Here is a 12465-nt window from a genome sequence, read left to right on the forward strand (position 1 = left end):
AATTTATTTTTGAAATACCAAAATCTTGAAAAGGGGGTTTGGAATTAACAACTCTCACCATTGAGTTTTATCTGCCAATCCAATTCTTTTATAACTTTGTAGTGAAAATTAGACTGATGATAACTATCATTACAAACTATCCTTTATTTAACTTTGTCATTTTTTAAAGAGTTTCAACTGAAAAAAAATAAGAACATTGTAAAATGTATCAATATTCTGATAATTTTCATTCTCTTTAGTCCCTTTCTATTTTCTGTGTCCAGTCGTACGGTTTCCACCATTCTGCAAACTTCAGTACTTTTTGTCTGTGATCTTCAAAACTTTGTTTTGGTGGATTCCTCCACCGCCTTGGTTCCAGGTCTAATATTCCACCAATAACTTCCTACAAGAACAGAAAATTAAAAAATTTACCTACCTTTGGGATGTCAAATTACAAGTATTTGACGGATGTCATTCCGTTGTTTGTAACAACTGGCAAGTCCACTGGCTCAGACTCATGGCTGCTGGAGGAACTGTGTTTGCAATCGCGAGAAGAACCAAGCCGGTTGACTTGTATTGCCAATTGTTACAGACAATGCAATGACACCAATGAACAATTTTAATGACTTGTATTTTTTTAAAATAGCACCAACTTTTATAAGCTTGCCCTTTGAGAATATAATTTTCAGTGTTTGACTTAAAATTGAGAGGACATGTGCATACTTTAAATCCCCCCTAGATTGTAAGATTCACTGTTGTTGATGTCTCCTGATAATCATCAAGTACACACGGGCAGTGAATGTAGTAAGTAATTTACAAAGGAAAGTACTAATATCTGCCATCAATTTCACAATATCTCCATACACTACAACCTCACAAACAACAAAGAAAAGTACACACAACAAAAAAACATTCAATGGTTGAAACTACATCAAAGTCAAATAGTTGTAAGCAAGTTTATCTTTGGACCTACCTTGCCAAAATAATGTGGAAAGAGTTGATCATCTTCAATAACATGAGCAAAGCCACCTTCAAGTCCAAAGTCAACACTGAAATATGGGAGGCCTTTAGGTACCTGTTTACAACAAACACAACAACAAGAAAGTTAAAGTCTGCCATTCAGTAATCTACATTTTGTGATTTTGTAATTATTAACCTTCTCATGAAATGAATTATACCAATCAGTATTAACTGACAGTCAGTACAATCACAGAGTTTCTCATACAATGTTCCCACTCAGGGTTAGTTGTATGTTAAAATACAGTCACATTAAGCCTGTCCATACTTCAAAATCTGATCCGGATCCAATTCGATTTACCTGTCCACACTTGTGGTTAATTCATATCTAATTCAAATTAACTGATCCAAATCAAAGCCTACTCTGGATGGTGGTTTCGATCCAGATCAAAGTAATTTGAATCAGATCATGATCAGTTCAGCATCGTGTGGACAGGTGCGTACTTCAGTGAATTAATTTGATAAGTAAGCTGGTACGTGTGTGAAAAGCTATGCTAATGTAATTGGAATTGAATCCACCTTTCAATTTTTTAGTGTACACGGAAAGTGGATCAGTTTACTTCAGATTGGATCTGGATCAGATATTACAGGGTTGGCTATTATCTACTATCACAATAAAATTGTGTGTTTTGTGCAACATAATAATTTAGTGTTAATATTTGCTGGTGAAATTATGGCTACTGGTAACTACAAATAAAGATAACAGGGCCAGACAAATAATTGACTTTGACTCAGTCATACAAGAATCTATCGTCATTTTTCAGCTAAAATTAATAAATTAGTATTGGAAATTACATAAAAAAGAAAACTGGACTACCCATCTTCTAGAACTAAACACGATCATGTCAACCATCAGCCATCATATATTCCTCAGTTCTTACTGTGCTCTACCCCCAAAAAACTATAGAAGGAACTCTGTTTTAAATGGCTTACAACCTGAAGTATATGTAAGATTGGTTCTATATTGACTTACAGATCTCCTGATGTCTTTCTGTCTTGTATCAACCAATTTCTTGTTTTGTGACCATTCACTCTCACTCTCCATTATTGCTTTCTGGAATAAATGAGAAATGTTACTATGACAACTGACAGAATGAAACAACAGCTTCACAGATGCATTATCAAAAGACGGACTGTGTTGATCACTGAAAATAACTCTTTTGGACATAACTTGAAACCACTGATTGGATCACTTTCAATTCAACAATTTTTCATCTAGACACCCAAAGTAATGGCTCCACCAACAGCCGGTTTTTGACTTTAAGTCATTTACACATACACACACACACACGCATACACGCACACACACACACACACACACACGCACGCACGCACGCACGCACGCACGCACGCACGCACGCACGCACGCACACACATTTTGTGATGGCTATAGCCCTATTGAATTACTTTAATTTTCAGTTGTGCTAAAAAAAAAATTGTAATTGATAAAGGAAATCTGGTTCTGATGATTCCAACCTTGAAGTAAATATCTGCCATGCCACCTTCTTCTTTAGGAACTGGAATGCAGTCTATCAACATATGTCGTTGTTTTTTGGGATTCATACACGTTTCAAGGAAGATTGTGTCCATTTCTAGCTCTTCAAACATCTTGGTTAGACCTTTACGAAATATCTACAAGATGAATCAAACGACATTCACTAAAATTATTCCTAAAGTCAGACAAACACAGAAACTGATGACATCATAGGTAGATGTAAGCTTAACTTCACAAAATTATTACTAAAGTCATACAACACAGAAACTGATGACATCATAGGCAGACATAATCTTAACTTGACTACATTATTCTTAGACAGACAACACTGAAATTGATGACATCACAGTTGAATGCACACTTGACTACATTATCCTAAAATCAGACTACACAGAAACTGATGACATCATAGATAGATGCAAGCTTAACTTGACTAAATGATGACATCATAGGTATGTGTAGTCTTAACTTGAGCTATTGATGAGATAGTACCAGAAGATAAAGCATCCAATCTGTAACATCACAGAAAGACACAAAGTGACAATTGACATTGTTACAGAGATGTCCGGCTGTATTCTTGTCTGTTTGTGTCATTAAAGTTTATAGTTTATCTATTTTCAAAAGCACCTTTCTAACTATATCTAATGGATTTGTATTCTATTTTATATTCACCTTGATTTCATTCCAGACATCCTCATCAATCATGGTACTGGATACACAGTGCTGCATTGGGATAATCTGGCAGTGACCGTCAGTCAATGATTGGTGGGATGGAAGACATAGGTACACCTGGCAAAGAAAAATAATCCAAAGTTTGTGTTCTGCAATGGCTATATTTTTATCACTCTCTTCAGTGTGAGTCTGATCACATATGTGTATGCATATGGTATACATACACATGCACACACACACACACACACACACACACACACACACACACACACACACACACACACACACACACACACACACACACACGCACACACACGCACGCACACACACGCACACACATACACACACATGCACGCACACACACATACATACATACACACACAGACAGACACATATACAGACAGACAGACAAATACTGACACAGACACAGACACAGACACAGAAACAGACACAGACATACACAGACACACACACAGTCACAGACACAGACACATACACACACAATATAATATAAACATATATATAATACCTCAGATTTTAACAAGACATTCAAATCATGCACTCATCCGGAGACAAACACATAAATTATACCTGTAGACCAATTGCAGCTATGAGGTGTTTGGGCATATCCTTGTTTCCAAAACAATAAATACACTTGTCCAGTTGTTTTGTTTGTCTTCTGTGTTCTGCAATGGCTTTAGCTCTATCTCTTTCTTCAATCTCAGCCTGTGACATCTCCTTGGTTGCCCTGGATACAAACATGTCATCTAAAGTGTAATTATCTTGGTCTGTCTTTTCAACAGCCTGTAAAAAACAAAGAAAACAATATACTGTATGATAGATTACAGTTCATTTGTAGTCTTAACAACAAACGTAAAGTATATACAGCAAATTTTAGCGATTTTACAGTCTTCAGCTAGTTCGCAAAGACTAATTTTGTACTAATTACCAGACTGGAACATTGTGTTCATGTACAAGATGGCATTTTCGTCACTACTTATTTTTGCGTTTTAGTGAAAATAAGTTTTTGTTGAAAATTTCCAGGTCTACAGTATTCTACAATATAATTAGTAGTACTTCCTTTTTATGTCATATTTCTAAGAAGCTAACTATGTGTACATGTACAAACCATACACATTATACCATGCACAAGCCAAGTTATAGTCTTTGATCAGAAAATATGGTTTATATACCCGGTCATTCTACATGGTGAAAACCTGTGTCTATGTTTCTGGTTCTGCATTCTAAATCGTCGTTATTTTTCTCAATTTCTCCTAAACTATGCTTGAGGAGGTATAATTATATCATTCCCTAATGTTTTTCTATTATTCAGTCAGAAAATACTGGTGACCAGCAATTTGTCACTACTTGTCTAGTGACTTGTACTGACAAGGCCCCTTAGGTCACTCATATTTTCTTTGACTGAACAACGACAAATTTTGGAGAATAATATTTATTTACCAAAATCACAACACGTGCACCTTACAAACTAATTTTGCAGTCTCATCCACATGTACACAGCCCATGCACATCAACACATGGACAAACACAGACAGACACACACACACATGCGTACCTAAACAGAAAGATACCTGTGCCTGGGCGCTTTGTCAAATATTTACCAAAAAAACAAAGCTTGGTAAAATGAAAGTATTAGGCCCTTGCTTGTGTGAGGGCGCTAACATAGATAAGTACGGTATATATCATAGAGTACATACTCTGCCAGCTAGTCTTGCAAACATAGCATTTTGATCTTCAGCTGTACTCATTCGTTCTCTCTGAACCATTGATTTCAAATCATATCTGTCATCATCAGCAAAGTACCGTTCTCGTTTGCCTCCAGTATCGTGGGTAGCAACCTGAAATTCAACGTAAGTAATATGACAACGGAATAATGGCAATAATTTGGTAACTTCATTATGTTTGGTAACTTAAGACAGTGCAAAAGTTGCATCAAAAGACCTGAACTCAAATGTGACTTATTGGTGTGTCTCTATTGTCAATATACTGTGACCTAACATGTGACCTGACCCCACAATGACCTCAGTGACACAATTCTCGGTACCTGCAATAGGATTTTACCTCATGCTAGAGGGTCAAAGTAGAACAAGACAGTCAACCTATTCTCACACACATCTATAGTAATGCATGTGTAGCATGTGGAGTGGAAGTTATGGGGTCGACCAGGAAATCGAAAAGTCATTCTTTGTATGACAAACCTAGGTGGTAGAATTCTATTGCAGATACTGAGAATTCATAGTGATCTGACCCCATCATGACCTGAGGATCACCTCATATGTGAGCACAATTGAAGAGTTTATTTTATTATCAATTTAAATATTGAATTATTATTCTGATTTCACATCTCAAGAACCACTTTTACAAAGCAATACATAAAGAAGAATTGAATTCAGAGGTCGTCATCATAATCCATTGTTTTACCTTCTTTTTCCTGCGTTTCTTTCCTCTCCCTTCTTCCCTTTCCATTGTCTGTTGTATGGGCCAACTTTGTCCAGTCCTATCAGTCCTTGTCAGTATCACTTCTGACTCTTCCTCCTCTTCATCGTGATCACCATCATTTCTGTCAGTTCTCCGTGGTATCACTGCCTGAGTTTCTTTAGCCTTCCGTGATGCTTCGAGCTGAGATTTGATCCTTGCTGCTGTTTCCTATCATCATAGAAGTAGAGAATACTGTCATGGAAATTTTTATTTCCACTTAGACATGAATTTCAATTTTTTTTTTATCTCTGGTGTCTTTTATTTTTACAATCTAACTTAGTAAAAGTACCCCTTTACCTATAACTACTATGTGTCTTGTCTTGAATCAGGGAATATTGAATAAAGTACATGATATGAACTGTATTTTGAGAGAAATAATATTCTTTGTGAATGAAATGCCAAGAAGTATCAACAATTAATGACTAACTAAGTCAGCAGGGAGTTGTACCACAAACTTACACTGAGTCATTGAACAATTTCATCCAAATCACTTCTACAATCACAAAATTTAAACATGTTTACATGCCAACCAACCAATCATATCCTATGTACCAACCTTGTACCAACCACATCCCACGTACCATAGTTAACCAATCGTATTCTATGTACCACAGTTAATCAACCACATCACATGTACTAACCTCGTCTCCCATGATTTCTGCTTTCACAAGTTTTGCTCCTAATTCATTCATTTCTTTCTCTGTCAAGATCATGACTGGTGAGGGCGCTCTTTCCTCTTCAGACCCAGAGCTCTCAGAACTATCTGCTGACTCATCACTGTGTTGACTATCATTGTCTTTCTCAGGTGATTTCGACACCTCTGAGGTAGGTTTTAAAAATGATTTATTTTTCCATGCTGGGGCATGATCAGATTTTGTGCTTGTAGTGGGTGTAGCTGACGATTCCATGTCCTCAGATGGTTTCATAAATGTTTTACTTTTCCATCGTGGGGCGTCAGTGTCTCTTGAAAAAGTGTCCCTACTGGATGACTTCTTTGATGATGTAGTACTCTCTTGAACTGAGTCTGATGGTCTCATGAATTTTGTACCAGTGAGAGAACTGAGAAGTCCTTTTCTTCTGTATGAATCACTAGGTTTGTTAGAATCACTTTCACCTTTGGATGAATCTTGCTCTGTTTCCCTTTCTGATCTTGTATATCTATCTTGCCTTTCATGTCTATCCCTTCTCTCATGTTCTCTGGAGTCTCTCCTGTCTCTGTCTCTATCACTGTATCTATCCCTTTCTCTGTAACTGAGTCTGTCTTTATGGCTGTCACTCTCTTTGTTCCCATATCTGTCAGCATCTCGGTCCCTGTAGCTGCCACTGTCCTTATCAATCTCACGATGATCAGTTCTTGGTCTGTCTCTGTTTCGATCTCTATCTCTATCTCTGTCTCTGTCTATGTTGCTATGTCTGTCCATATCTCTATCTCTGTCCCTGTATCTATCTCTGTCTCTGCGTCTGTCCATATCTCTGTCTCTGCGATCCGTCCTCCACTTATCATCTCCCTGTTTGTACCTCATGGCACTATCCCTTTGTTTCTGTTTACCAGACATTTCTTCTGCTTCCTTCATCATCCTTTCAAATTTTTCCATGGACTGAAAAACGAAAAGAGAATACAGTTTCTTTAAACTACAAAACAAAATATCAACGACATTACATGTACCTGCATAAATTTAATCCAATTACACACATCACATCAGAGGACTATTATAGTATTACTGTTAGAATTTGAGTGAACCCCCCCCCCCCCCAAATTCATTTCAATATTGTTTCAATTTGTTCTTGAATAATAGGGATACCAAAGAGACAGCTATCAGTCTTTAATAAACAAGTCCAGAGAAAAGCATGTTCAATATAGCCATTCAGAGTCGTGTTTTATCACCTAAATTTGATACGCTTCGATCTGGCCCTTTACATTGGTAGCGTACAGATCAAAACCAAACCAACAAACCAAGTTTTCTTTTATTCCCACTGCAGTGTGGGTTTTCAGAGATCTGTCCTAATCCTAATTTTAATTGTGTGCTATGAATGTGTCTTGTATGTTATATGTCACTGTGTTTTTTATTTGAATTCTTTGTTTGATGGGATGAATAATAGTTACATATTGACACTAACATTGATATTATTTGAGTAGAATTCTCACCTCATATCTATCAGCTATCACATCTTCTACAGGTCGATTTGTATCCTCAGCTTCCTGGCATGCTCTGTCATATGCCTTCTTCAACCACGACAGACCACCATCTCCTACAGAGACTGGTGCTGATGAAGATGTCCGGTCCGGTTTGTCTTCAGGCATCCCAGTACCACCATCCTTCCAGAATGGATTCAGTTCCCTTGCACTTTGACCTGGCTTTAGAAGTAAAACAGACACATTTATTTCCTCCCTGGAGTCCAACATCTTTAAAGGTGAAAGAACTCAAAATTCTGTATTAAAAAATAACTGTTAGCTGTATCCTACTCCAAGGAAAAAATTCAGATGAAAACCGAACAACTTGATAGACTCTCATACATTTTATTATCAGGCCTTGCAACAGTCTTATAGTTATCATACATACAACTGCCGACATCAGACCATGGTGTATAAAAGTCTCTGCTGTTCCAACATGCTGAGTCAAGTGTTATTAATCAAATTCATTTGTTTACTTTCCCTGTTTGTAACAGATGCCGTTTGTCCATGGCCTGATGTCAGCAGTTGTAGATGTCATTGTTTCAGAACATATTAGTTGGTAAAAATAGTCATTTTTCATTTTCATAGTGGAATGGAAAACCAATGCTGGAATGAAAGTATACTTAAAATATAGAATGGCCCTAAAGCTAAGCAATGTAGGAAATGATGATACAAAGAAGAAACAAAGAATCAAATCTCCTTTTTCTTGCTTGGTTTTTACATCCATAATAAGAATACGCTTACATCATATATATACTTACTTTATCGAGGGACACTTTTTCTTGTTCAAGTTTCTCTTTTTCTTCTTTCTTTTGTTTTCTAAGGTCATCTCGTGTGTACGTGGCAAAGGAAAATGGGTCGTTTTCCATCCAATTTTCTCTCTGCAGAAAACAACCAACAAGAAATGACAGTGAAGATTTTGATGAATGGGTTACTTTACAGAGTTGGTTGTCGAAGAAATGTCTCTGAAAAGATAACATGAACAGTTGGTGCATTGCAATGAATACTACGGTTTAAATAAATCCATTCACTGACAAGTAAGAAACACAACTTGACCTATCCTCAGATTTTGTCAGACAGTGTGTAACTTGTTCCATATTTCTGCATTTTTCAATCAAATATGCTCATTATATATTCATAATTTTGACCATCTCAAACAAGCATGTTTTAAAAGGCAATAACTCAGCTAAATCTCACTCGATTTTCAAGCTGTTTCTGTAGACATTGTCGGCTTCCGATTGAAAATTATGCTATTGGACTTTTGACCCTTACCGATGATGCAGTGTTGTTTAAACAACAAAAAATGATAGTAACGGAAGCGGGACTTCAGCAACTTTCAGTGTAATGTTGAAATGCAAGAGATCCTTGCAGCGTACCCAAGGTTAGGATCGAGCTGGTAATTCCCAAATTAACACCTCGAACAATACTAATCTGTTTCTTACTTGTCTGTGATCCATCATAGAAAATTTGTATTGTCACAGTCCTTCTGATAGAGGGACTGTGTACTGGTGTCAATATTTTAAAGTGGCATATGGATGACAAAGAGGTATTTATTTTGGATTTTTTAATTCAGAAACAACTCTACTATGTTTTACAGTTGAAAAAACAATGTGTAATAACTTATACTAAATCCTTGTTTGTAACTGAAAAAAATTACAAAACATTAAAAATGTTTAAAATATTTGATATTGTACGTACAATAACAATCTTTTTACTTTTTAGCTTTTTGCAATTTATTGATTTACAAACACGGATTTGAGGGAAATGCAATAGAGTTGTCTGAAGAATTAAAAATCCAAATTTTTTAATAAATAAATACCCATTTGTCATCCATATGTTCACTTTATGAACCAATTTTACTGTGAGTGGTATCTCCATGTAAATAACCCTCAAAATAGATGCAGTCTTTCTTTTTTCAGTAACAAAATCAAACTTCATTTCAAGAGAATATGGTATACTAGTAGACATAAACAGGACATAATAAATACAAGAAAACTTTGGAGTCATAAAAGTACTTTGTAAAATAATCCTGAAGTAAATCCCTCTACTTCGGTACTTCACCTGTGGCCCTTTTAGTAGTGCTCCAGGAGGAGGTAGCTGAGGTCCTTTGACTGGGGGTCCTGTAGGAGGGGTATCCTCCTCAATCTTTGTATCAGTTTTAACGACCCATTCCACTTCATCTTCAGAACCCTACCAGATATGAACAATAACATTCATTGTCATAAATATCATTATTTATTTTAATTGTCTCCGTTATAGCAAGTTTTTGTGAGGTCAATTTTCTAAACATTCTACATGTAACATTTGACTTGTCATAATATGGATACAAGGATATGGTGAAAATACTAGGTTAGTTAAAACACCAGGACTGACCCTACCATGCAATATCATAATCTATTTTCTTGTAGTTTGGTTTTCAACACTGTTGTGGGGGTGGTGGTGGTGGTGGTGGTGGTGGGGGGAGGTTAAGCAAACTATGTAATTACACAATCTTCATTCATTTTGATAACCAATGTTGTACATGTAAACATTCCACTAATTTCTGGTTTTGACAAAAAGTGTACTCTGTTGTGACAGAGCTGATAAGTGTGATGTCATTTCCTGCAAGTTTTTCCCACAAACCATTGCAGGATATCCTCAAAATGGCCAAATACAGAAAAGTGCAGTAGGGCTTCTTTACAAGCTTTTGAAGTTAAGTAAGTTACCAAGGTGTTATTTTATCACCCAAAATCATATGACTTATGTTATGTAAGTTGATAGCAGTAATCAGCAGAAGTGTACTAAACCCAGAAATAAGTCTGACTGGAGTTTGCCTTTATGATAATTGCATATAGGTGACTCTTGATATTAAACTTGCATCAACCAACACAAGCTACAATGGTTCTTTTTCTCTACTGAGTGTCTAATCCCACTTGTACTAGACTAAACAAACGTAAGTGTTCTATCAGTATATATATTAAAGAGACTTACAGAACTTGAATTTCCATCATCTCCAAGACTGGATTTCTCTTTCTTGTGTTTCTTTTGTTTTTTATGTTTTTTGTGTTTCTTCTCTTTTTTATGTTTCTTTCCTTTTGTTCTTTCTTTCTGTAATTGGACAATATGACAAGTAGGTGAGGTTGGTGTGACATTAAAGAAAAATATATGACTTATCACATGACTGACATACACAAAATAGGTACTTAAAGAATAAATGTTGGTGAGCAAAAGTCTAGAATATGCCACATAGTGTGTCTTCTACTAAAGTCAATTTGACACACCACTCACAGAAAGCGTTTTCTTGTGTTGTACCAAAAGTTGGTATTCCCTATTCCTTACTACGTGGCAAGCATGACTATATGTTGTTTTCCCCCCTCTCTCTTACTGATTTCAAATTCCTAACCAATAAACTAGATACAGATACTGGAAGTTGAAGATACAGATACAGGTACAGATACAGATACAGATACAGATACAGATACAGATACAGATACAGATACAGATACAGATACAGATGCAGATACAGATACAGATACAGATACAGATACAGATACAGATACAGATACAGATACACTACAGGTACAGGTACAGGTACTGGTACAGGTACAGATACACATCATAAAGAAAACCACACAACCTGGCATGAACCACAGACTCCATGATAACAAATATTCCTATAATGTACCTTAGTTATGAACTTACCATACTTATCCAGGAGAAAATAATCACATCTAGTAGTTCATAAAAATGTCATTGCCTAGTCTTGTGCCTAGTACCACTTTTGCTCATTTGATTGAAAACATATGTACCTATTTCTGTCAAATATTATAATTCCACCAAGGCAATAAAGAACATACACTGAAAATTAAATCTTATACTTCACCTCCGACTCTATCCTTTTATTCACAGATGGCAGCATCCAAACATCATCTCCTCTCTGTCGAGCTTCTTCTTTTCTGCGTTCTCGTTTCTCAAACTTTTCCTTTGCCTAAAATAAATAGCACGCAGTTATATATCTGTACGAATATTTGACTTAACACATACATGTACTAACTTTTGGCTGCAGGTAACACACCACACACACACACTTCACCATGCCCCTCATCATCACTCTACTGGTGAGTTTGTTGTAATTACTATTTCCCTTAGCTGAAATAATTGTTATTTGCAGCTGGTGTCGTTGTTTAGGAATACAATCCCAAATGTAATCCTTTTTTCCATTTTATTTTGTGTGTTTAACATTTTTCTTTTCTTTTCTCGTTTTATTTTCTCTCAGGATGTGCAAAAATAATCCCCACAGTTACTGCAGTTATAATTCCCTGCGATTATTTTGCCGTGCGAGTTTTGTTTTATTGAACGTGAAAAAAAATACATGTATCCAGAAACATCACAATATCTACCGTTCTACGACGTTTTCTGAGGTAAAATGACTAAATGACTAGACGGCAGTGTTCATCTTACAGGATTTATTCTCACCTCTTTCTCCGACTTTTCAATAATGTGCTTACCTTTTCTAGTACATGTTCCCTGGCTTCTCTCAATTCTTGACGCTGTTTTGCTTTCTTCCACGAACTTTCAAATTCTATGGGGGCTGCCATTTTGAATCTCTTGCCGTAAAGTGAACCTATTAGTATTGCGACGATTTGCGACT

General features: G+C 36.2%; 1 protein-coding gene across 1 annotated transcript; it reads right to left on the reverse strand.

Annotated features, from left to right (window-relative positions):
* Positions 1-145: 145 nt before the first annotated feature.
* Positions 146-12412, reverse strand: LOC144438904 (CWF19-like protein 2). Its single transcript, XM_078128130.1, has 15 exons — positions 12323-12412; positions 11698-11802; positions 10806-10922; positions 9897-10025; positions 8597-8716; positions 7809-8018; positions 6304-7260; positions 5606-5830; positions 4882-5022; positions 3755-3967; positions 3164-3280; positions 2473-2628; positions 1970-2050; positions 953-1054; positions 146-382 (listed from the first exon to the last, which is right to left on the reverse strand). The coding sequence occupies exons 1-15, from the start codon at positions 12410-12412 to the stop codon at positions 236-238; spliced, it is 2910 nt and encodes a 969-aa protein (XP_077984256.1). The 3' UTR covers positions 146-235.
* Between the last annotated feature and the right edge of the window lie 53 nt (positions 12413-12465).

The sequence above is a fragment of the Glandiceps talaboti genome, chromosome 8 (assembly GCF_964340395.1).
Source record: "Glandiceps talaboti chromosome 8, keGlaTala1.1, whole genome shotgun sequence".
NCBI lineage: Eukaryota > Metazoa > Hemichordata > Enteropneusta > Spengelidae > Glandiceps > Glandiceps talaboti.

Coding starts and splice junctions, on each gene's coding strand:
- LOC144438904 (XM_078128130.1), bottom strand. CDS start 12,412: ATGGCAGCCCCCATAGAATTTGAAAGTTCGTGGAAGAAAGCAAAACAG. Junction 8,717..9,896: donor CACTACTAAAAGGGCCACAG/GTGAAGTACCGA, acceptor TGTTTTCTGCAG/AGAGAAAATTGGATGGAAAA. Junction 5,831..6,303: donor CAGAAATCATGGGAGACGAG/GTTAGTACATGT, acceptor CTATGATGATAG/GAAACAGCAGCAAGGATCAA.